This window comes from Leptonotus elevatus, chromosome 17, assembly GCF_054856555.1.
Source record: "Leptonotus elevatus isolate MCC_2025b chromosome 17, RoL_Lele_1.0, whole genome shotgun sequence".
Lineage (NCBI taxonomy): Eukaryota > Metazoa > Chordata > Actinopteri > Syngnathiformes > Syngnathidae > Leptonotus > Leptonotus elevatus.
The window spans coordinates 17,583,651-17,606,434 of NC_141255.1; the positions used below are offsets into that span (position 1 = coordinate 17,583,651).

Below are 22,784 nucleotides of genomic sequence, written 5' to 3' on the forward strand. Positions count from 1 at the left end.
TGAGAGAGAGAGAGAGAGAGATAGAGAGAGAGAGAGAGAGAGAGAGAGAGAGAGAGAGAGAGAGAGAGAGAGAGAGAGAGAGAGAGAGAGAGAGAGAGAGAGAGAGAGAGAGAGAGAGAGAGAGAGAGAGAGAGAGAGAGACATGCCTCTGGGTCTGTTAGGCCAGAACATGACGGATGGAAAGATGTTGACACTGCATGGACTTTCATCACTGTTATACCTGCATATATTCGTTGACTTTATTAAGTGCATTATCAATACAAAAAAAAGCTTCCTTTCCTCATGTATAAGCAGTAAAACAATGAGGGTTGTACTTAAAGGGGAGCTTGCAATCACTTTTTTTGTTTGCTTGACAGCAGAACAAATTAAGTCAAAAATACATAAAATACATATTATATGCAGTAGAAATATGTCATTTCAATACTGTTAACTTAAAAAATTAAATATGATCATATAATCAAAAATGTGGAAAAACTAAATGAATTATTTACTAAAATAGATTTCTGGTGATAAAAGTTTCAAAAAGTTCACAAAAATAATGGATTAATTTCCCTTCACAATTCTGCCGGCTCCAATTAAAAAAAAGGCTTTTTTGAATTTTGCAATTGTAGCCCAAATAGTTTTACAGATAAAGTGACTAATGAAATGCAAAGAATGAGTGTCCCTCTCCAGGAAAATGGCGTCCTATTCCACAAATATGGCTGACATACTTTACAAAAAGATCCTACTAAACTCGTGCTAAAAATAAAAATTTGAGACGTTCAATAAATCCTCCTGAGCAGCTGGTGCTATACTACTGCAATTTGACATATCAGTGAGTGTTTAAATGAAATTTTCTATATTTTACGTATCAAAAGTACTCGCCATCTGTGAGAAGTCAGAGAGTGGTATTGGTTGGGAAAAAAAGTGGTATCAAACATCCCTAATGCAATTGTCAAAACGACACAGTTTTTGTAGCAAACACACATCAAAACGAGCCCGTTTAAACTCTTTTCCAATTTGTCCGACCCTCCAATCCCCTCTGAACCTGAAACAAGCTCCCTAATACGCCTTGAAGCCGCAGTAACAAATGCGCTCGCTGGTGACCGGCTAAACTCGCCGGCAACAGATGGGCCCGCGGCGGCGGCGGCTCATCACAAAAGCGTCCGAATATTCCGCGGGGATCACACACAAACTTTAAACAGTGTAATCCATTTTTCCCGAACAAAAAACATCTGGGACCACAAATCCACTAATCTGATATTAAATCCTCAGATTTGTTGAAAAACAGTGAGATTAGCCAAGAAGTCAGATTGTGTGTGTGGTTGGGGGGGGGGGAAATGACGGCCTTTTGGGAGGAGTGATTGTGTTTGAGCGTTTGAGTTGTGTGTGCATGTGTGCTGTCATTAACGTTGGCTGTTTGCGCTGTCCTGGCTCATGTAAGAGGCTTGTCTAATCTCATTGCTGATACCTCCTGTCTGTCATACGTGCCTCGCTTTATTATTCCCCCGCTTAAAAAAAAAAATGGAAGGGTGTTAATCCCCCTTCCATCTTTTTCCCCTCCCCCATTGCCACTTCATGTCTCTCTGTCTCTTTCAGTCACTAATAAACACATAACAATGCAGCAGGCCCCGAAGGCAAATAGTGACACGGAGGAGGGGAGGAAGAAAAAACACACACACACAAACAGACTAATTATAGCCTGTTACATATGTGAAATATTTGAACTATCAGCATGGCGTGACAAATGGATTAAGCGCACAAAACGGTGATTCATTTATGTCATATTTCACGTACGCGTGTGAGGGTGCATATGGTCGGGGATGATTACGCCGGCGACAATGGCGGCACTTGCAAGGAAGAGTGCTATTTTGGTCATGCATGCCAACAGCGCATCCAGGAATGTTGCATTTGAAAAATCTGGATTCACGCCGCGTGGCTGAAGCGGCACAATTCGGATAGCAAGAGAAAACACTAAACGCATGGATCACATATCTTCAGGCCATCTCCATATGTGAAACATGTCGTCAAAATACTTAAACATTTGCAAATTTGCAAAACATATATATATATATATATATATATATATATATATATATATATATATATATATATATAGTTTTATAATGCATAGTGAATGTTCAGCAGTGTTATGAAGTAAGTTTTTTTTTTTTTCTTTTCCACCAATGCAATTTGATGGGCATCAGGGTTCAACAGGGATTTTCACAGTTGGTGGGCTGATCCGGCCAATATGTATGGAAATGGTCAATTTAATATTTTTTCCACAAATGGATGCTATTGGTTGGGCCACATGTTGTCAGTTAGTTTTACGCATTAGCAATCCAAACCAAGAAATTAGTGCTGTCAATATCGAACATTTTTGGAACCGATTTATCTGGCAATTATTCAATAGATTAATCGACGAATCAAATTCATTTAAATTTTGCATTAAAGTGTATTACAAAAGCCCCCCCCCCCCCCCCCCCCCCCCGATTACTCTTCATTAACTAAAGATTGGTGTTTATTTTGTACTTCATACTCATGTTGTGAATAAAAAAGGGGGATTGATGTACGATGTTACCGGTTCGGTCATTGTTTTTTAACGTAAAAACATATGTTTGCAAATATCTTTTTTGGATTAAACACACAAGATAATCACTCTTTCTTCATCAAGGACTACATAAATCAGTCAACAATTACTGTTGATATGCTGAAATCGGAGGATTTGGACCATACAAAAAAATAAAGCCCCCTGTCACGAATAGCGCATATGTGTCATCAACTTGCCCTCCCGAAATGCTTTATAACTATCTGGCTCGTCAACTTATCTCAACATATTTCCTTGGCACCAAGATGCTACAAGATAGTTGTTGTTTGTCCTGAGCGCAAAATAGACTAATCAGTGAGTTTTTCAGCAAATAAATAACAGTTGCAAAGTTACTAAAAAAAATGTGTATGTTTAAAAGTGAATATATGGGAATTCCATGTAAGTATACATAGATCAATGTATATTTCAAGACCATCTGAATTTGAAATCCAAATAAAGGTGCACTTTATGCAGTTAGTTCATGTGCATGGGGGTCAAAAGGAGTCTGCTGTGTGCGAGCGTACAGAGAGTTCACCAACCTATTGAGCTGACTCTGGCCGCAGGTCCTCCGATGCTGGAGGGGGCGACACTGTGCTTCATGGAGCCGACGGGGCCCAGCTTGGCGGCAGCGGCAGCAGCAGGGACCTGTGGGGAAGTTGGGGGGGAGTTGGGTGACTTGCTCTCGGATGCCTTAGGCTTGGCCGACAGGTTCAGTGGCTGTGCACCCTCACTGTCCTGCAAAAACCAAAACAGCACAGTGTCGCCCGCTGTGACTAGCAATTTGGGAGCGGGAGACACACCTTCTCGCCGCTGGCAATAAATCAATAAATGGAGCCCATGCACAGCAATCTAAGGCAAGTCTGGCTGGACAGATGATTCGGTGCATGCCACTGCCTAAACAGCTCATCACAATGGGACAGTTGGCTGCAAACATTCACATGCAAAAAGCATTCGAATTGCAGTCGATTCCGACGAGGACGGATGGACGGACGTGCCGCATGCAGGCAGGCAGGCCTCGGACAACATGCACAAATTTGCTGCTCCTTCAACTTTTCCACACAAAATGGCGTCTTACGCAAAGAAAGTCGAAAGACACGTCTGTATTATTATCTGCACAATGACTCATATACGTGATGGTTGCTGCTGTGTATTCCCCCAACCTTTAGAATAGCAACGACTGTGTAGGGACCGCCCTAAAATAAATAAAAAGAGAGGGCTGGGCAGAAGTGCTTCAGATCACACACATCACATCTCTGTCCGTTCTCCTCGCGAGAAAAATAATCAAAGTCTCTTTTCTTCCTTCCTTGTCTGTTGTTTAATAAATGTTGTAGGTTGACTGAACCTGAGAGTAAATGTCAGCAACACAACAAGTATTCTTACAATCGCAACGTCACACCCTGGACCATGTGACCAACCAATCCATCACATTTCAAGAATCGAGATGCTCCGACAAGCGCCGTATAATCTCATGCCAACTTGGCGTTTCGATATTTCAAGCGCACTCGTTAATAGAAATGAACGGCCTGCCTTCACGCAACAATAACCTCCGCGTACTAAATGAACCGGCGTGTCGACAACCACAAGACACAACACCCGGGGGTGAGTTATCGTGTTGGTTGTCATGGCGACGTCACCCCCGCTGTTGACCTAATCCGATCGAGGTGGGAGCCTCAAATATGACAAGACAGATGCATTCAGATCACTCAAACTGAACAACTTGAGATCAAATTCATTTCATTGCAATCTCGTGCAATAGAGACATTCGGCTTCTTTATTTTCTTGTCGTCTAATTGCTCCTTAGGCAGAGCAGTACAATACAGTGGATTTCAGTCCTGTATGTGTGTGAGGTGGGGGGGCTTTGGGGGGTATATATCCACTCATTAAGGCCGACTTTCACTCCTTAAGCCTTATGAGCCCCTCACAACTCAATTAAGCTTTTCCAATTAAGCCCCCCGCATGGGTACGTGCCTGCATGCGAGTGCCACTTTGGAAGGCTGCGTGTGCTGAGGCCTAACCGGATTGTCCTTCATTAGAGGGGGGGGGTCTTCTCTAAATCGACGGAACACTGATGCCTTCAGTGAGACAATGGGCCGAGGAGAGAACAGTGGAGAGTAAAGGAGGACCCCCCCCAAACAAAACAAGTGAGCGAGGATCTTCTCAATCCTGACCGATATTACGCTGGGCTTTGGCTGGGGAATGCATTTGAATATTTATTACAAATAGATCATGCTTGCCGCCGCCGCATCTTGTACACTGGATGGGGGAATTTCCTCTCTGAGCCAAGCCAAATCCTACGGTGGGAAGGTGGCCAACCTGCATAATGCCACTGTGGAGGAATTAGTTGAGACAGTCAAGCTGAGAGGCTTGGACCCACTTGTTGTGTGTACGTGTGTGCGCGAGAGACATTGTTCAACAAGCTCTAAATCGTGTGTGTATGTGTGTGTGTGTGTGTCTCTGTGTGTGTGTGAGGCCTCAAAAGCCTCTGAAAGGCTTGGAATGTTGAATTAATACAATTGCGTTTGTGTCTCTCTTGGCTGATGAAACAGTTTCAAGCTTGGAGACCGAAATCACGCACAGTGACAAGAGAGCCAGAGGGACAGAGGAGGGTGTGTGTGCGTGTGTGTGCGTGTGCGTGTGTGTGTGGTCACGTGTAAATGCGTGTGTCCCCCTCCTTTCCTAGTTGGACATTGTATGAGAATGTATTCTCGTGCACTTGAGATTTTACACCAATTTACATTCCAACTGCACAGGAATTGAAATTGTGAGTACAAAGTAGAGCTGTCAAACGATTATTTTCTTGAATGTGATTAATTAAATCTTAGAATTTTGATTCACCAGGATTAATCACTTAATAAAAAATTTTGATAAGCAGCTGTTATGTGTCTTTCTCCTCTTTTACTAATCAGTTAATAATTATTTGCATAATTTAGAATAAAAAATATCAGTAATTTGACATGAACAAATATTCTGAATGTCATTTGAAAACATTTATTAAATGCTTTAATGCATGTAGTTATGTTTATGTGCTACCTTTAACGTAACCATCCGCCGTCAAGCTAAAAGATCATTGGTGGTTAAAATTAATAGTGCGATGAATCTGCGTTATTATGTGATTAATGCAATAATCAATGAGTTAACGCTTTAACTTTGACAGCACTAGCACAAACTCTTTGACTACCCATTATGCAAATGAAGATGTTTTGTCATTCTCAGAGTGGAGATTGAATTAATTTGCTATAGTAAATGATCAACATTGTTTTTATTATTTTTATTTAGTTTTGCATCTTCATCTTACTGTTAAATAGATGTAAAAAAGATTGACAATTAAATCAATTTTGGTATGAAAAAAAAGCACTGCAGGGGGACAGTACTGTAACTCAATTTGGGGGCTGGGCCCACGAATGCCCCCCATCACACCGGCACTGCAGACATTTTTTTTGTCATGGGGATTTATGCCGCAAAATGTATGCTGCAAAAATAGCTGCTAATTTGAAATTGTCAATTGGTTGCTTTTTGTGAAGTAAATCTGTGCTCATAAATGTCAACGCAAGCAGAGAATAAGAATAAAAAAAGGAAATGACGGTAATCACCCGAATCTTGAATGAGGTCAGTAGTGCTGTGACAGCACAGTCGCCACTTTCTTGTGCTCCATATGGCACATCCAAAGAGGCAGTCTTGCGTATAAGAACGCTGTATGTATGCTGCTGTGATTTGTGCATGTGTGTACTAGTGTGCCACCGTGCCGTCTTCAGCACCTGTGAGTGTGTGCGCGCGCGTGCCAGTGTCTCACCCGAGGGTAAAGCACTTAAGTGATGTGTGCCTGAGTCCAAACAGCTGTGAGCAAAGGCAGGCAGCGGGTCTCTAAATGACTTGAGACCTGAGACACAACCCACAGGGGAAAAGGCACCTCTGAAATATACATGTCACTCACCCAAAGAGAGTGAGCCAGCGAGCGAGGGCGGATAAAGAGCGGATGATAGAAGGGATGAGCGGGGAGCACAGCGGTCACTTGTCCATTTGGGCTCCGCGGGGCTTGCCGGGGTCCGGGCGCATGTCAGACGCTCTGGCTAGGCAGGGGGAGGTTATTACGGCTCCTCCGCCACAGGCCGCAGCACTTTGGGGTCAGCCCAAGTCCATATATATGCTAATGAGACGGCGGCAGTATGTTTGTGCTGCTGCTGATGTCGACGTGCACGCAGTCAGGATGTGACCCGGCTTGTCAACAGAATCAAACCACTTCTTCCCTCCCTTGAGAATTTTCAAGTGCTTTTTTTTGGGTGTGTTTCTTTGCTGCGTACAAGACTGATGAGAAATTGGGAATATCCAACTTCGAGTTTATAGGGCCTGGCCTCAAAGCACATCAGTGCAAATTAATCACAATGACTGACATTCATTGCAAGTCGGCATACTGAGTGCTGCAATTTCAACACCCAGTTGGTGTTAAGTTGGGATTTCTTTAATAAACACTCAATACACATAAATAGAGGCTATGTGGACTTTTCTAGTCTTGTGGCCGTCGATACTGTTGTGTGGCATTACAGGATGGCTTCAGCGAGTGTTTACTTGCAGTTCTGTGAGACCGAACCCTTTCACAAATGGCAAAAATCCGTCGCAGCCATAGACGTTTTGTAATAGCGGATAGATGCCACAAGATGGCAGCAAAGCATTTTTAATTTACAGTAGCGTCTTGACGTACAAACAACCACATTCTTGATACAAGCGGACCACTCATCTGATTTTTTCTCTCCGTTTTTTGTCGTGGGAAAATAACAAAAATTTAGTAATTAGCACTTATGCTAGCAGTGAACATAAAAAAAAATCACGCGTGTATTTAACTAAACCACATAGGCTAACTTAAAAAAGTTGCTAGCTTAATGTTAACACAATACAAAATCCTATAAACAGGCTAACAAAATTAGCGTCAATGCTGCGGTGGCAAACAATATTTGAACACTCATTTATTCTTTATCCTCTGCGAAAAATGACAAATATTACACCAGCTTGCCGAGCTAATGAGAGATCGTCTTCTCCATGTATTTATTTTGGAAGCATTATACTGACCCCTATGCTCACGGCATGCACACCAGAAGCAATCATGATGCACAAAAAAATTCAGTTTTCAGCTAATAACTGAACTAAAAAAAAAGTATGTGTGTGTTTGTGTGTGTGAGAGAGAGAGAGAGAGAGAGAGAGAGAGAGATTGTATGGATGGCTGGTCAAGGTCCCAAAGCTGAGCACATATTCATTGAATTCCACTTGGATTCCTGCCACCACTGTTGTCCAGCCAGCTGAGAAAATGTCGCAGACAGCAAAACGTCCACGCTGCGTTGTGCTTGGCAGACATGCTGAGGTTTTATCAGGAAAGGTGATTGTTTGATAAGAGAAGAGGAAAAAAAGAGGCAAACTCCAAACAAGAGCGTGGGACCATGCACACGTCACAAAAAGACAAACATGGACAGCGTTTGTGTTGCAACACTAGAAAACGCCAACGTACACATTATGTACTTCGTCAATAAATGCAAATGCCGCCGGTAATTGCGTCTGTAATTCTTGATCTGATTTATGGCAAGTGTTTGTAATGTAATCAGGATCCTCTTGTAGAGGTTGAGCACAGCCAAGGATGCAACTTGGCCAATTTTCAGTGAACCAAGTGGGTAGAGGGGGTGCAGCACCAGCCAAAAAAAGACCTAATTGAATTTTGGGGCTGTTCCATTCAGTGGAAACAAAAAAAATATATATATATTTTTTAAATAAATTCAATTGGGAAGAAGAAATGCACTGTATTAAGTGCCCTTTATGTCCATTTACTGTATTTTAACACAGCACTGTGTTTTGTAGTATATGTACTCTAAACGGGAGTTGCCTCTTTGTACCTAGTTCATGGCTGCTTTGGAACTTTGTTTCAAAAAGAGCTGTACAAAAAGTGAATTTTATCATCATTCCGTGGTCACAAATTAGCACACAATATCCATATTGGGGCATTTCAAAATGTTTTTTGGCAGGGGCTGCATACAGTGGAGAAAAAAATTAATTTTTGTACAATTTATCGGATCTGGATAACTGATCCGGGAATCTGGATGTTTGAAAAATATCATTTTCAGTCTGTCAGTGGCCATTACTGCCACCTAGAGGACACATGAGTCCAGCCTTGGCAGTGGTCTACCAATTGAGTTCTGGAGAAATAACACAAATTGTAATGAGAACCTATTGATCCCCTGGCTTTTCTAGCGTTAGCACACAAGCGCATTTGCGTCTGCTTACCTTAGGCTTGTTTGACGGCGGGGAGCTCCGGCCCTTGTCGCTCTGCGAGTATGTGTTGGTGGGCGGGGAGTGCGTGCCCAGGTTGACTTGGGACGCCAGGCCGTGCTGCTTGGCCCCAGGGGAGACCTGCATGGCCGCCAGCTGAGCCGCGTACAACTGCTGCAGTGTCAGGAGAGAGAGAAAAAGAGGGGTGGGGGGTGGAAGAAGACCAAGAAGAGGAGGAGGAAGGGGCAACATGAATAAATGAATACCAGCGCGAGCACAAACAAAAAAGAAGAAGAGGTCAGCTAAAAAGCTGAAGAAGAAGAAGAAGGGGAGGCCATTAGTGGCCGGGCTTGTTTGTGCGACACAGAAAGGGACATCACGACTCTTCCTTCTTTCCTTTCCCCCACGGGAGCAGCGCTAACAGCCTCTCTGACTGCAGGCCCGGAGATGTCCCCTCCAGGTGCATTGTGGGAGAAAGGGAAAGCATCGGGGATATCGAGGTCATGCTGTGTGTGTTGCTCAAGGTGAAGCCAAAAACTCTCCATGCCAGTAAGGAACACGTTTCTCTCCATTTGTGTTCATTAAATACAGCTTCCTGCCATTATATCTACGCATTTAATTAAACAGCAATTCAGTGAATAACACTAAAGAGTGTTGGCAACAACTTGGAAGGGTCTTCAGTCTTGCTCAAGTCTCTTTTATGTGGCTTAATATAAATCTCCGAGATGCCGCTTAGCTTTTTCCACAAATTGTCGCATCTGAAGAGCGAGCGAGTGAGCGAGCGACTCGCTTGCAGGAACCAACAGATGTGTATGTGTGTGTGTTTTTTAATAGTTAGGATTGTTATTATTTATTTCTGGTTTTGTTTTCTGGAAGACAAGCGCCCCGCTATTCCCCCCCTCCCCCCCCCCCCCTTTTTTTTGTCTATAGTTTAAGTTGCGTCCTTCTGTTGAGGCTTGGCGGCCGGCCACCGGCTTTATGCAAATGGCTAAGCAAGCGATGCTGCCTTTGCCATTCTCTTCTCTCTTTCCTTCTCCATTTTTCTGTCTGCTTGCCCATCAGCTCAGACAACCGCTGTAACTCCCGAATCCCTCTGCTGTCTTCATACAGACATTTGTCTCTCTTTAGACAAATAAGAGGAGTGAGTCAATCGAGCTGGCGTGCGTCAAGGAAGGAAAATAAACAGTTTGGGTGAAAATCATATTTGAATGCAGAGTAATCTGCTGTCTGTCACTGACGATATTTTTTTTAAATAAGAGTACAGCAGTCAGGCATTAAAATGTTGGAGTGAACGGCTACAGTGGCAGCTTGTGATGCCATACAAAATGCAGGTAGCACGGTGTTGCAGTGGTTACCATGGCCGCTTCACAGTTTTGAGGTTCTAGGTTTGAATCTTTGCTTTACGAACGCAACATATTGTTGCCTTTACCATCGGCCTATCTGTACATGTTGCACATCAACATGCAAACAGGCACCAATAGAAACAAGTAAGATGTCATTTAAAATAAGAGACTAATTAGTTAAGTGGGCTGTTAACACACAATATGGAGAAAATGTGCTTCTGCCCACTTGACTGACTTTTACAGTTATAAATCTCCGCTTGGAGTCGCAGCATCTGCCGCTCTTTCCGACTCAGAGGGGACGGAGTTTAATTGCGGAACGCGTGGCAGACAGGAAGCACCGCCATCGATGCGCGGACCAACGTGGGGAGAGGGGGCTGCGGGGTCCGGCGACAAGGATCACCTTGTTGAGATCACATCAGCCTGAGCTTCAATTAAACGTTCTGTGTGGCTGGGCACCCCCAACCGAGACTCCCCCCTTCCGCCCATCACCCTCTCACCAGCCCCACCCCCGAGCGAGCGCACCACAGGCGCAATGTGTGTGTGCATCCTGCAATATTCGGACCAGTGCTTCTTTATTCGCCCACCAAATTGAGTTCCATTACAAGGCCAGCTCCCGTCACTCAAAGCGTGCTCAATGGGCCGGCGCGCAATCTCACACGCACACACACACACACGTACACATGCGCCACAGAGGGCACTGCCGAGTACGCCCTGAGCGTCGCCACAACGGCGTGCATGTCAACAAACAGGAAGTGACAGCGCAAAGCCCCCTGGGGTGACTGGAGGAGCACAAGCGCGGTGACACACACACACACACACACACACACTTGGTGAATCAACAAATGAGAGAGGGGAAATGCAATCATAGTTGTTGGATGCGAATAAGGAATTTGAAATGTCACTCTTCAGACGCGTGTGTGGGTTTGAACTGTGACAACCATCTCCTCCTTACTTGACTTTTTTTTATGTGCTTCTAATCCCCTATTGCAAAGACACATCTGCATGCATGTTTGTGAGCATGTCCAGCCTGAGCACTACTGATTTAAAAACACACACATTTTAAACACATTCAAACACAGAAGAAATAGAGCAAATGTGAGTTAGTTATGTGCCTTTAAGAGGCGTGGCTTGCTTGGGGTCGCATGTGACATCACGTGGGTGTCTGACCGTGAGCTGTGGCCGACAACAGCTGTTCAATAAATGGCAGAAAAGTGCATTGGCGGTTATGCCTCCCCTTTGAATCCCCACAGTTGCACAATCACAAATTGGATAATTTGGGTGCCAAGTAACTATGTTGGAGTGAGAGGAGGAGCTTCATCCAGTCAGGCCAAAAAAGTGCTTTTGATGTGTGTGTGTGTGTGAATAATCTGCGTCTTCAGTCAGATTAGCAGATTGCCGCTCGCTCATCAAGTCATCAAGAGTTTTTTCGGGCACACAATCGCACTCGCACGCACACACGCACATACACATACTCACCCACATACAAATTTATAATAAAAAAAATAAATAAAAAAAAAGAGAGCAATGTGGATGACATTACCGAATGAACAATACTGAGCTCTTAAAAAAAAAGAAGGAAAAAAAAGAGTTTTTCGGGCGCTTCAATGAGGCAGCTATTGTTTGCGCAGACACTGAAGACTATTGTGCCAAAACTTTGGATGGATTCCTCTCTGTCTTTCTGTCTGTCCCACTTCCTGTCCGTCTTCCCGAGGATGTGAGATTGTCACACATACTGCATTTTAATACTATGATACTATGAGATGAAATTGATGAATGAACATATTGCTGATTGTTTTTCTGATTGCTGTCTCTCGTGTCTTTTTGTCTCGCGCGGTTTCCTCTTCCCCCGCCGCCCGCCTGCCTGCCTGTTGTCCGCCTGTCGTCCATGTCTCCGGGGTATAGCGCGGTAATCCAGGACAATATGTTCCAACATCTGCCTCTCCATATGATGTTCGACCCACGCCATTGACCCTCTTTAAACCACACAAACACACACACACAATTCTTCTCTCCGACCTCGCTAAAGAACACCACCTTTTCCGTTATCACCCCCCTTCCCCCTTGCATAAGTGCATTTGTATCTGCGGGTCTCGCTTGTCCTTCTCGGCCCATTTGTGTGGATAATATCAATAATATCAAAGGTCAATAAGGAAGGGAGATTAATATAGTCTAATGCACAATGTCACACTCATCCCCCTCCAGATTAAGATGCTAAATGCCAACCTTGTCCACTCGGTTGCCTTGAAAAACCAACACAGGATGCGGCGTTAATCTGCCATCGAGTGTGAGAACGACTCACATTTGTACTAATGCAGAAAGAGCTTTAAATCGTTAGGAGATTAATGCATTTTTCTCCAAACGGCGAAGCACTCAAACTCAAAGGATACTTTCCTGTTATTATTGTAGCTTTGAGAGCAAGGGGTCAATCAGTAAGTATTTAGTAGGCTATTCCGCACTGGTTTCCCTACTTACTGTAAAGTCCATCCTATCAGTTATTTCCATGTACAAAATTTCATTTTGCGCCTTATCAATTTATGGATCTCCACACAGTAAATTCTGTAGAGTAAATTTGACTCTGTTTAGAGCTAAATAGACTCAGTTTTAGAGTAGGCTAATATTTACACTTGGTACAGAGTAAAATAAAGAATTGAAAAAAATATGCCACTCTTACTGTTTGCGAATCTCCTTGAGGAGACCAAAATTGGAGTTACGAAGATTCCAGCTGACACAAGCGATATACAAACTCACAGCAAGAGCTGCGTGGCTCAGGGAGTAGATCTCGTAAACTGAAGTTGTGGGTTTGTTCCTTATTTTACTCTCTTCCAAGTGTAAATATTACTCTAAAACTGAGTCGATTTGGTCCCACACTAGAAAATTACTGTATAGAATGTACTGTGCACTTATGAAATTTGTACAAGTTAATTATTATGCATCCCAGACAATATGATTGTGTTATACAATTTGAGGAATGAACTGTAACTAATGATAGTGCTCTTAAGGCTTGCGGGTTTCTTCATCATTGGAAAATCAACTGTGCAATCAACTGTGATAATGGGCCCTTCAGTATTTTAGCTGCAAAAGCCAACTATTAAACCACAAAACCGTCTTCATTAAAAACTGAGCATCGTATTTGTAAAAAGCATTAGACGAAAAAACTTATCAATAGAGACGACAGTGTAAGCACAAAAATGTATTGCGTTGCTATGGCAACCTAAAAACCAAGCCCTCCTTATCAAATGAGATGATCCCTAAAGAAATCCTCCCATATTTAGACTTGGTCAGCCCGGCCAAATCTCTGACAAAGCCTTAATCTCAATGTGAGTGTGTGTGAACGTAGACGGATGGAAGATGTGATTTTTTTCCTTCTTTTTTTTTGGGGACAAAGCCGCGACTTTAAGTGAGTCGGAACACGGTGGAACATATGGACAGCTAGATTGCAGCAGTGATCTGAGGACATTATTCCAGGCTCAACACGCGCACAAACACACACACACACGCACGCGCACGCACACGCACACAAACACACACACACACACACACACACACACACACACACACACACACACACACACACACACACACACACACACACACACACACACACACACACACACACACACACACACACACACAATCGGGCGAGTCATAATGAAATCAGCAGTGGCGCTGAGAAACGTTCGCGCTGATAGAATTTCACACAGCTTTGCTATTTCTCCCCGTAGTGCCTCACATATGGGCTGGCGGCGTGTTTGGACTAACAGGTGCACATGTATGTACTGTACAATCCAAACGCTTGACCTTATTTGGCCTCAATGTGTGAGCAGTATATGTGTCGGGGCAGCTGTCCATAATAATCACCTTTACACGGCATCACTTGATGAATTTTTGGAAGCTACGTAATGACATCGTGGTTGACCTCCGTACCTGCAGCTGAAGGGGTCCCAGGCCTGGTGTGGCGGCAGCAGCCGCAGCCGCAGCCATTGTCGTAGGGATGAGCTGCAGCGGGTACGGGTCACCTGTCCAAACAAGATCATTTGAGTCATCAAGCACGCTATGGATTAGCCACCGGCAATAAGAATTTATTTTAGACTCATGCCCATTCTGATATGTATAGCAGCATAATCACCAATTAATCAGCCAATCATTTAAAAACAAATAATAAAATAGGCTAAAAATAAAATTAAAATGTGTAATGATTAAAATTACTTTTTGCAATTATTGTTGGTCTCTTACAACAATAAAGATATGAATCGCAGGCGGAACATTTACAATACCCTTAAGACCCTTAATATTTTACAACAGAGTGAAAAATTGGAGGGAAAAAATTGTCTAGGCTTTTGCAACTTTTTCTTTTGAGAGGTGTTTAAATGTTATTATCTTTGTTTTCTGTTGTAATGTGTTGATGTGAATCTTGCAAAATGTTATCTTATTGGATAAAATCTTGATAATGTGCTGATAATCCTTTTTGTAATATAGAGTGTTACTCCAAATGTCATCAGTTGGACCGGTGGAAAAATCTAATTGGAGGGACAAGAGACGACAGATTTTTTTTCTACAGGTCGTATTTATCATGTACAGTAATTAACACTGTCTTGACAAATAGGAAACGTTTTTTTAATGTTGCAAATGCTAATTGATCCGTTTTTTGTTGATGTATTTTTTCTCACTTCACAGGAGTGGTGTCATATCTGACGCTTCAGTATAAGGTAATTCTCTACTTGCATGAAATCTGATACTTTTAAATTCCCCAAATATTTTGTCAATTTTATTCCCATAAATTCCTGTTAATCCCCATGAAAAGTTTGGACAATCCCCTCACTTTTCAAACGTTTCTCTGAGCAAGAACCCGAAGCAAACACGGGGTTCACTGGTAGCTGTTAAATCTTTTTTTCTCTTTGCCTCGATATTGCATATCCCCCCCCCCCCCCCCGCCGCCCCCCCTGTTTTCTGTGCAGCTGTTAAAGCTGCCCTTTGTGTGCGCGGTCCTTAATGAAAAGCCTGATTGTGTGTCTTCCTCCCCTAATACACTCTGACAAAGAGCGGTGAGGTGAGGGGATTCTGATAAAGCGGGTGGCGCTGTTGTAATTAAGAGCTGCTACCACCGATTGCAGCACACTCCTCCTTTTTTCTTTCTTTCTTTCTTTTATTTTTGAAACCTCGGCTGTCTGTTACTGTCATCGCCTGGACACTTCATTAGGTACACCTGCACCAACTACTGAGATATATTACAGAAATTGCAGTCATCAATACCGACGTACAATATTGGACATGAGGTGCACGTGTCCCTAATTTTGTGGTCATCCTACATCTTGTCAGGGCTGATAAAAGAGAAAAAGAGGAAGAAGAGACTTGAATTATTAGTGATGGTGACCGTGCAGGTGCAGATAGCCGTAATTGCTGGGCAAGAGAGATGAAGGGGGCCGCTAATGTACTTAATTGTCATGCAAAGGAAATTTGAATGTGTAGAAAGAAGTAAAAAAAAAAAAAAGTGCTTTTGCATTGCAATCATTTACCATCAGATGACAGTAAATGTGACCTGGCATGAGCAAAACTTGGCTTTACTGACATATTTTCCCATATAACTCTGGTCCTAAAATATATTTAGGAAAAAATAAGAAACAGTTTTTTCCTCTTTCTCCAAAGCAAATCGTTCTCAAGACAAACATGAGCCAGGCAAATATTTGTGCTGCTCTTGCGGGGTCGCTATGACAAAAGGAAGAAGGACGGAGGAAAACAAACATGTTGTTTATGGAATATGAGCCTCGGTCACTGTTTGCTCTACAGTAATGAGTCTTTTGTACACTACTTCAATCCAGTGGTACCAAACTTATATTGACTCATTAATTTTTCGCTGTGTAAGCAATCATTTTTGTGGGTTTTTACAGTATACAGGCAAGTTTGGACGTACAGTTTAATGTATTAACAGTGCAGAGTTCTATTGGAAGACTTGCAGCCTAATTAAGAGTCCAATAGAGCCCAATAGTCGTTATTCCGGCAAAACCTGTGGTTATTGTTGTATGCTTTGTGTGTGTGCGTTTCTGCTCCGCACGTGTTCAAGTAGCATTTATAAGTACCAACATCTATGCTCGTTTCCATTAGCCCCTCTATGGCATGTCAGATTATATGTTAGCAGGAGATGAAATGATTTGATATGATTTGGTTGAACACTGTGGTTTTTAAATCTACCAATAGTCATTTGGCTTTTGTTTTGTGTCAGTTTTGCGGTCAACTTGAATTGACACGTAAACAGCTTGAAGCAAGCACACTTTGCTTCAGACTGTGAATCTTCACTCATTGAAGGTGGGTGTGGAATATATCCCCCCCATCCCCACAATAAATGTGGGTTCACTATAATGTGTGCTGCATAAGCATGAGGATCTTCAACTTCAAGTGCGCCAGAGAACGTCCAGTAAGAATTGGCAAAATCTGCCAAAAATGCAAGCCCACCGCATCTTTCGTGGGTAGCTCTAATTAAAAGGAAGCAAACTTGTTTGGGAAGCTGTGAAATTCTGAAATTCATTTATTTTTGGGTGGGGGCACATCCTATTTGTGTCCGTGTTTATTTTTTGTGTTTGTTAGATGGCAAATGCATCCCTGGCTTCCACGCTTGTGCATGTGTGGGCAGCGTTGGAAAGCCGTTATGGCTGCGGCTCGTGTTAATGTGAGGAGAACCTGGGGCAGGTCACATTACCAGCCCCTCCCCTTTCCAAACCGAACCCCCCATGGAGCATTTTATTCCCAGCATCTCCTGGCAAGTGTCCACTTGTCTCTCCTTGTCTCTCTCCTTGTCTCTCTCTCTCTCCTTGTCTCTCGCTGTCTCTATCTTTGTCTCTGTCTCTCTCTCTCTGTCCCTCTCTCTCTCTCTCTATCTGTCTCTGTCTCTCTCTCTCTCTCTCTCTCTCTCTCACTTTATCGTGGTAAACAACACATTGACACACAGCCGGAGCGTGAGCGCCCCCAAAAAAGTCATGTTGCTTTTATAAATCGAAAAATAGAAGACAAACGATTGAAGCCAAGAGAAGGAACGAGGGAGATAAGCAAATGACAAGGGGTGTTCAAAGTCTGGCCCGGGGGTCTACAGCGTACACTTTCAAACAACATCAACTTTTCAGAGTTTTCTTTCATTATGTGTGTATATTGATGGCACTCACTGCAGCCCGGTTTGTAGTTGAAGCCGGAAGGCAAGAGGAAGCCCTGCTGGGCCGCCGCTGCCGCCAGGGTCCTCTGGTCCGGAGGAAAGACGGGAATCATCAGTGGCGGTAGTTGGCCCTGGACCTGCTGAGGATGCAGGGGTGGGGGTGTGTGCGGGAGGGGGGTTAAAAAGAGGGGGAAACAGATTGGTTCATCAACGCGTACTTTAGACCAATCACATTTTGTAGGAGTATCATGGGAAATGATCTAATTTCACTTCATTGGTCCCAAAATTGACATTTATTACTTATTTATTTACTTCAGGCTCATATAGATCATTGACATATGGAACACACAGACACTTTCTGGAGTGTGGACAGTTCCTAGCAGCTGGCCATTTCCTTGTATTTAAAAGATGACGTTCCCCCATTGAACCCCGCCACACACACTCGCACGCGCCGACGTATCCATATCGGCGAACTCTTCGGCAGACAGCCATGCGGCTTCACAAGGTTTTTCGTGGTATTTTAAAAGGAGAAGCGCAGAAGAAGAAGAAAAACTCCTGCGATCGGGCGTCTTTGGCAGAGGAGCCAAAAGAGAGCGAAAGAGAAGAGACGGGGGAGTCAGAAAAAGAGAGAGGAGTAGGAGACAGATGGTTGCACAAAGCAGCGCGCTGCCAAAAACAACGCACAAAGGCTCGTGTGTGTGTGTGTCTGTGTGTGTATGTGATGGACGGACGTACAGTTTGAGACGGGAGAAAGGTGACAGAGGGACGACAAAAAAAGATGCAAGCTGCTTCGATGGAGAGAATAGGACAAATAGCAGAAATGGATTCTCACGTTGCTCACTTCTAAAATGTGAAAGTGGAATAGAAACACTCTTTCTAATCGTTACCATTATCAAAATGATGTTTGGCCTTCAATGAGTAAACGGAAGCCATTTTGCTCTGAGGTGATACGACCTTTGACTGCCCTCCTCCGCAGTGACATCCCTGAATAGGATAATAGGCAGGTAAAAGCCGTCTGATGGGGAAATTGGATGTGAAATAGCGGCACAATCATAAAGATGTGCCGCAGAATCATCCAGTCGAATTTGAGTGATTGTTGAGGAGTAAAACACTCTTTTTTACCTGCGTGTGTGTGCCTACAGTATATTCTGTGTGTGTGTGTGTCATCCCTCACTTCTTCCTCCCGTGTGTCGGCATGACAGCAGCACTGTAATCAAACTATCCCGGCCCAGGGGAATAGTGCTCTCTTCAAGCGGCTCCTGTTTACACTCTCACCCTCCCCCCCAAAATAAAAAACAATAATTACACCAGCATTTTTTGGTTACCCATAAACCACGCGTTTGCGCGATTAGAAAGCGAGAGGCGTTCCAGCGCGGCGCTCGGACAGGCCCCCCGCAGGGACGAATCACAGGCACAACAGTTCCGCTTTGCCTTTCAGGCCTAATTGGACATATGCTGGAGCGGAGCTGGCTTGGGAGACGAACACGCCATAGGGAGGAGGAGATAGGAGACAAGGAGACACACACATGAGTGACTGACATCCGCGTGGCTTTTTTTCTTTTCATTTCAAATGAAAATATCGCATAAGATCCTTAATAGCGCTCTCAGGTTCGCCATCCTCTATTCATTGAAACACACACGTGAACAAAAATTAAAAATAAAAGACAGCATACAATAGGCAGACATCAATAACCCAACAACGCTGGTGCACAATGCATGTGATTCTCCACAATGGAAGCGAAAGATCAAGCATTTGAGAGGAGAGAATAATTCCCAAGCCATATGTTGCTGTAATAATAGTCGACTTAACAGCTGCCGGGCTGCTCAGTGGCACCGCACACAAGGCAAAGTCAGGCGGGTCAAGAACCCCCAGATGCCGGATGAGCTTAACTATTGGGACTTCTTCCCTATTTGGGATTGGACTCCATTTACAGTTCTCCCACCTTAAACTCACACAAGATCACAATTTGAAATACTGAAGGGTGCAATCTATTAGACCAACTACTGACTAAATAATTGATTGATTAAAAGGAGCGTCCTAAGACTCCCCCTGGCATTCCCTCTCATTTAGGATCTTCGAAATGAGTTATCAGTGTTTTCTAATCTTGATTGAGACAAGGCATGCATTTGGCATAAAATTCTCAAAAGTGTCACAGAACATATGCTGAAAGACACCAATTAATCATCTGCATTTAGTATTTCCATTGGCTACGCTGCCATTTAGCATGTACAGTATGTTGATGTTCTTGTACAGCCTCTGTGTATTGCTAATGAAACTAATCTGCCCAGGAACTTTAGCCATCAGTAGTGCTGGCTGATTTTGTTTGGGTCATGTTATTAGATCATGATTGATTACTATTTTTTATTTGTATTTTTTATTTTTTTTATAGTATTGATGGTTTCCGTAATTGTGAAAGGATAGTGAGGGTATTAAGAGGTAGATTCGGTTGCCTCCAATGGAGTGCCCGGGTACCAAATGCTTGGCTCGTCATTTAGAAGTTGTGGAACAAGAGGGAAAGGATTCTCCCCGAAAGCGAGACCCGAGAGTTTGACAGAAAGGAAACAAGATGCTTGTTTGAGAAAGTGAGGCCACATCTATCAGACAATCTCTACATCTCGGTATATAAAGGAAGACGCACATCTGAAAACAGCGGGCACTTTGGGGAATAGCACTCTCCTCGGCTTCTCTTTCACATCAGTCCCAAAGTGAACATGAAAACCTTACAACACTACAGACAAAACATCACACCGCCGCTTCTGTCGACATTGAGAATGAGGAGCTTTTAATCTTGCCAAGCCCTCCTCCACATCCAAAAGCCATCAAACAAACACAACTCGTCTGAAAGAAATACAAATGGACAAATGAGAGCCCCGTCAAGAGAAAGCATCTCTAATCAGCGCTAAATGTTTGCAAAGAAAAGAGTATCTGGAAAGCAAGTGAGAAGTTTCACAGGGCCACGGTGGACAGGAGGAATCGTCCTGGCGAGAGAAAGTTCTCAGCGTCAGAGAACATCATGAACAAGAGAGGGAGAAGGCGGTGCGGCGCGGGGAGCAAGAGTTGAGAATAATTGGCAGCGAGCGGAGACTGCGTTCACCACGCGCCAGGCGGCACAGCTTGAACTTAAAGCGCCGTCGCGGCATAATGAAGATGTGGCCGCTAATTAACATATGGGGTGCGAAACAGGTTGGTTGGCACGCGGTGCGCTTCCCCAAAAAATGAAACTCCAAGGTAAAGTTATTATTTGGGAGTAATTAGCTCTGTGAAGTTAATGCGCTGAACAATAGCTGCCAGCGCCACACAATATGGCCCGCATCTGAGCTTGTGAAAAAAATAAAAATAAAGCCCCCGCTTAAGTGCCAGTCCCTCAGCTAAAATCTGTTGGCAGCCATATGCTGCGGCAATTAATGCAAGACCTGGATGACCTTTAGCTGAACAGGGGAGAGAACCAATAATTAATTTGAAGCAAGAGAGCTTCTAATATCGCTCCATTAACTTTCCATGTATGGACCACGATGGGCCAGTCTGCTGCGACATGGCCGTCGATTGCACCTACATTGACAGACCTTGTAATTGATGAATTTAACAGACCTTGTTAGTTCCGCAACGATCCATTCATCCACTTTCTATGCTGCCCTAGGTCATACTTGAAGATCGTTTTGGATGTTTCTAGGCTTCACTTTCATAAGATGTACGTCATTGGAGATTGGATCAGTTTGAAAAATGTGATTCTACCCAACTGAAAAAAAACTTCTATGCTATTATTAATCGATATAAGTGCTACTGGACTTCAAAGTTTGTTTTTCACAGGCAATAAATTGCAGGTTATCAAAATGTCAGGATCTCTAATATAATTTAGGGCAAGAACTGCAAAGGAGATAATAGCCAGGCTGTCTCATTTAATTGGGTACAAAATAGAGGGTCAGGAATCGGTAACAGTAGATGAATGACTTAAGTCCCAGGTACCTTTCCTAAGGCCCAAAAGGGAGAAGGAATGCTCCCGAGTTCCTTGTCTGAATGTCTGGAGTGACGACCGGGGCCTTTCCCCGCTGGGCCTGGGGTTCGGGGGTGCCGGCCATCATCCGGTGCCCCCATCTCCCCTTCTGCCCCCGGTGTTCCGTCCCTCCACGCGGCGGGGGATGGGGTGGGCGCGGCTGCCCTCTCCGCTCCGCTGTCCGGCCCCTCTTCGGCGCCGATGCCTGGGTGCGGGGGGTCCCCGGGGGCTGGGGGGCTGCCGGTTGGTCGGGGTGGGGGCGGCTTTGTTGGGGCAGGGGGGTGCTGGGGGGGGGGGGGTGTCTGGGGACTTGGGGGTGGCTGGGGCTGGGTTGGGGTGGATGGCGGGGCTGGATGGGGGGCGGGGGATCTTGGGGGGAGCGGGGGCTGTGGACCGGTGGGGTGCCTGGCGGGCCTGCATTGCCCCATCCTGCTGCGTTGGGATGGGGGCGCGGGCCGTGTTGGGGTGGGGGGCGCTCCTGCTCCTGGGTTTGCTCTCCAGCCGGTGGCCCTGGCGGGGCCCGGGGGACGTCCTTTGGCTCCCCTCTTTGGTGGAGATTTTCATGCATGCCAGATCCACCACACCAGCATCTATCGAAACTCAGACACAATCTGCTTCTTCCTCAGGTCATTGAATCGGTGGAGGCTGGTGTCTGTGGATCTCACTCTGCTTCGTTTGTCCTTCCTTCCTTTCCTCAGTCTCTCCTTTGGTCTCTTGAGGTCTCCCTGATTTTTTGGATTTGTTGGAATTTAGATGTTTCTAGGGTTGGTGAAGAACTCTGGTTGGTGGCCCGGTGGGTGGTGTCTGGTCGGTGCTGGATTTCACTTTCCTTTGTTTTCTTTGGTCCCCTCGGGTCTCCTGACGGCGGTGTTCGGTTTAGGTGAACGGTATGGGATTTTTTTAATAGGTTTTTGGTGAGCTAACGAATACACACACACTCGCACGCACGCACGCACGCACATACACAGAAAAAAAAAAAAAAAAGCAATGATGATGACATTACCGAATGAACAATACTGAGCTCTTTAAAGATTATTTTTTTTATAAATTAAAAAAAAAAGGTTAGCTGTGGTATGTGTGAAAATGAATGAAAGCCTTTGCTGAGCTTGTGACTGCACCAGGTAGGTTGAGTGATTGAGTTAGCAACGCGGGTTAGACTTAATGGACAGCTTGTTAGCCGCTGTCGCCGGCGCGTCTGGCCTCTCTTAAACCAGTCAAAGCATCAGGTGGCTTTACTCATTTGACCATTTTTTTCCCTCCTCTCCTCCCTCTGCCCCCCATTACGCATTCCTGTCTTGCCTCTCAAGCGGCGAGCGAGCGTGCTTGATGAGATGAAAGACGAGAGGAAGTTGAGACGCACTAAACCGACAGTTTTGCTTTGGTGACTCTTGGATTCATTAGCCGCCGAGACGACCGCGTCGCCTCATCCTTGTGTCTCAATACACTGTTGGCTTCTATTCTTTGCGCTCTCAACATAAACCCCAGACGCTCCGCAGGTG

General features: G+C 44.4%; 1 protein-coding gene across 8 annotated transcripts in view; it reads right to left on the reverse strand.

Moving 5' to 3' along the window:
* Positions 1 to 22,784, reverse strand: part of sox5 (SRY-box transcription factor 5) — a 95,324-nt gene that overhangs the window by 10,328 nt on the left and 62,212 nt on the right. For 4 of the 8 annotated variants that reach the window (XM_086058482.1, XM_086058480.1, XM_086058479.1 and 1 more), the window contains 4 exons: positions 17,307 to 17,433; positions 14,080 to 14,171; positions 8,828 to 8,986; positions 3,106 to 3,301 (listed from right to left, as the gene is read on the reverse strand). In XM_086058482.1, the coding sequence (XP_085914608.1) occupies positions 3,106 to 3,301; positions 8,828 to 8,986; positions 14,080 to 14,171; positions 17,307 to 17,433 (574 nt within the window). The remainder of the gene's footprint in view (positions 1 to 3,105; positions 3,302 to 8,827; positions 8,987 to 14,079; positions 14,172 to 17,306; positions 17,434 to 22,784) is intronic. The other 4 variants (XM_086058486.1, XM_086058481.1, XM_086058484.1 and 1 more) reach the window with 2 other exon arrangements.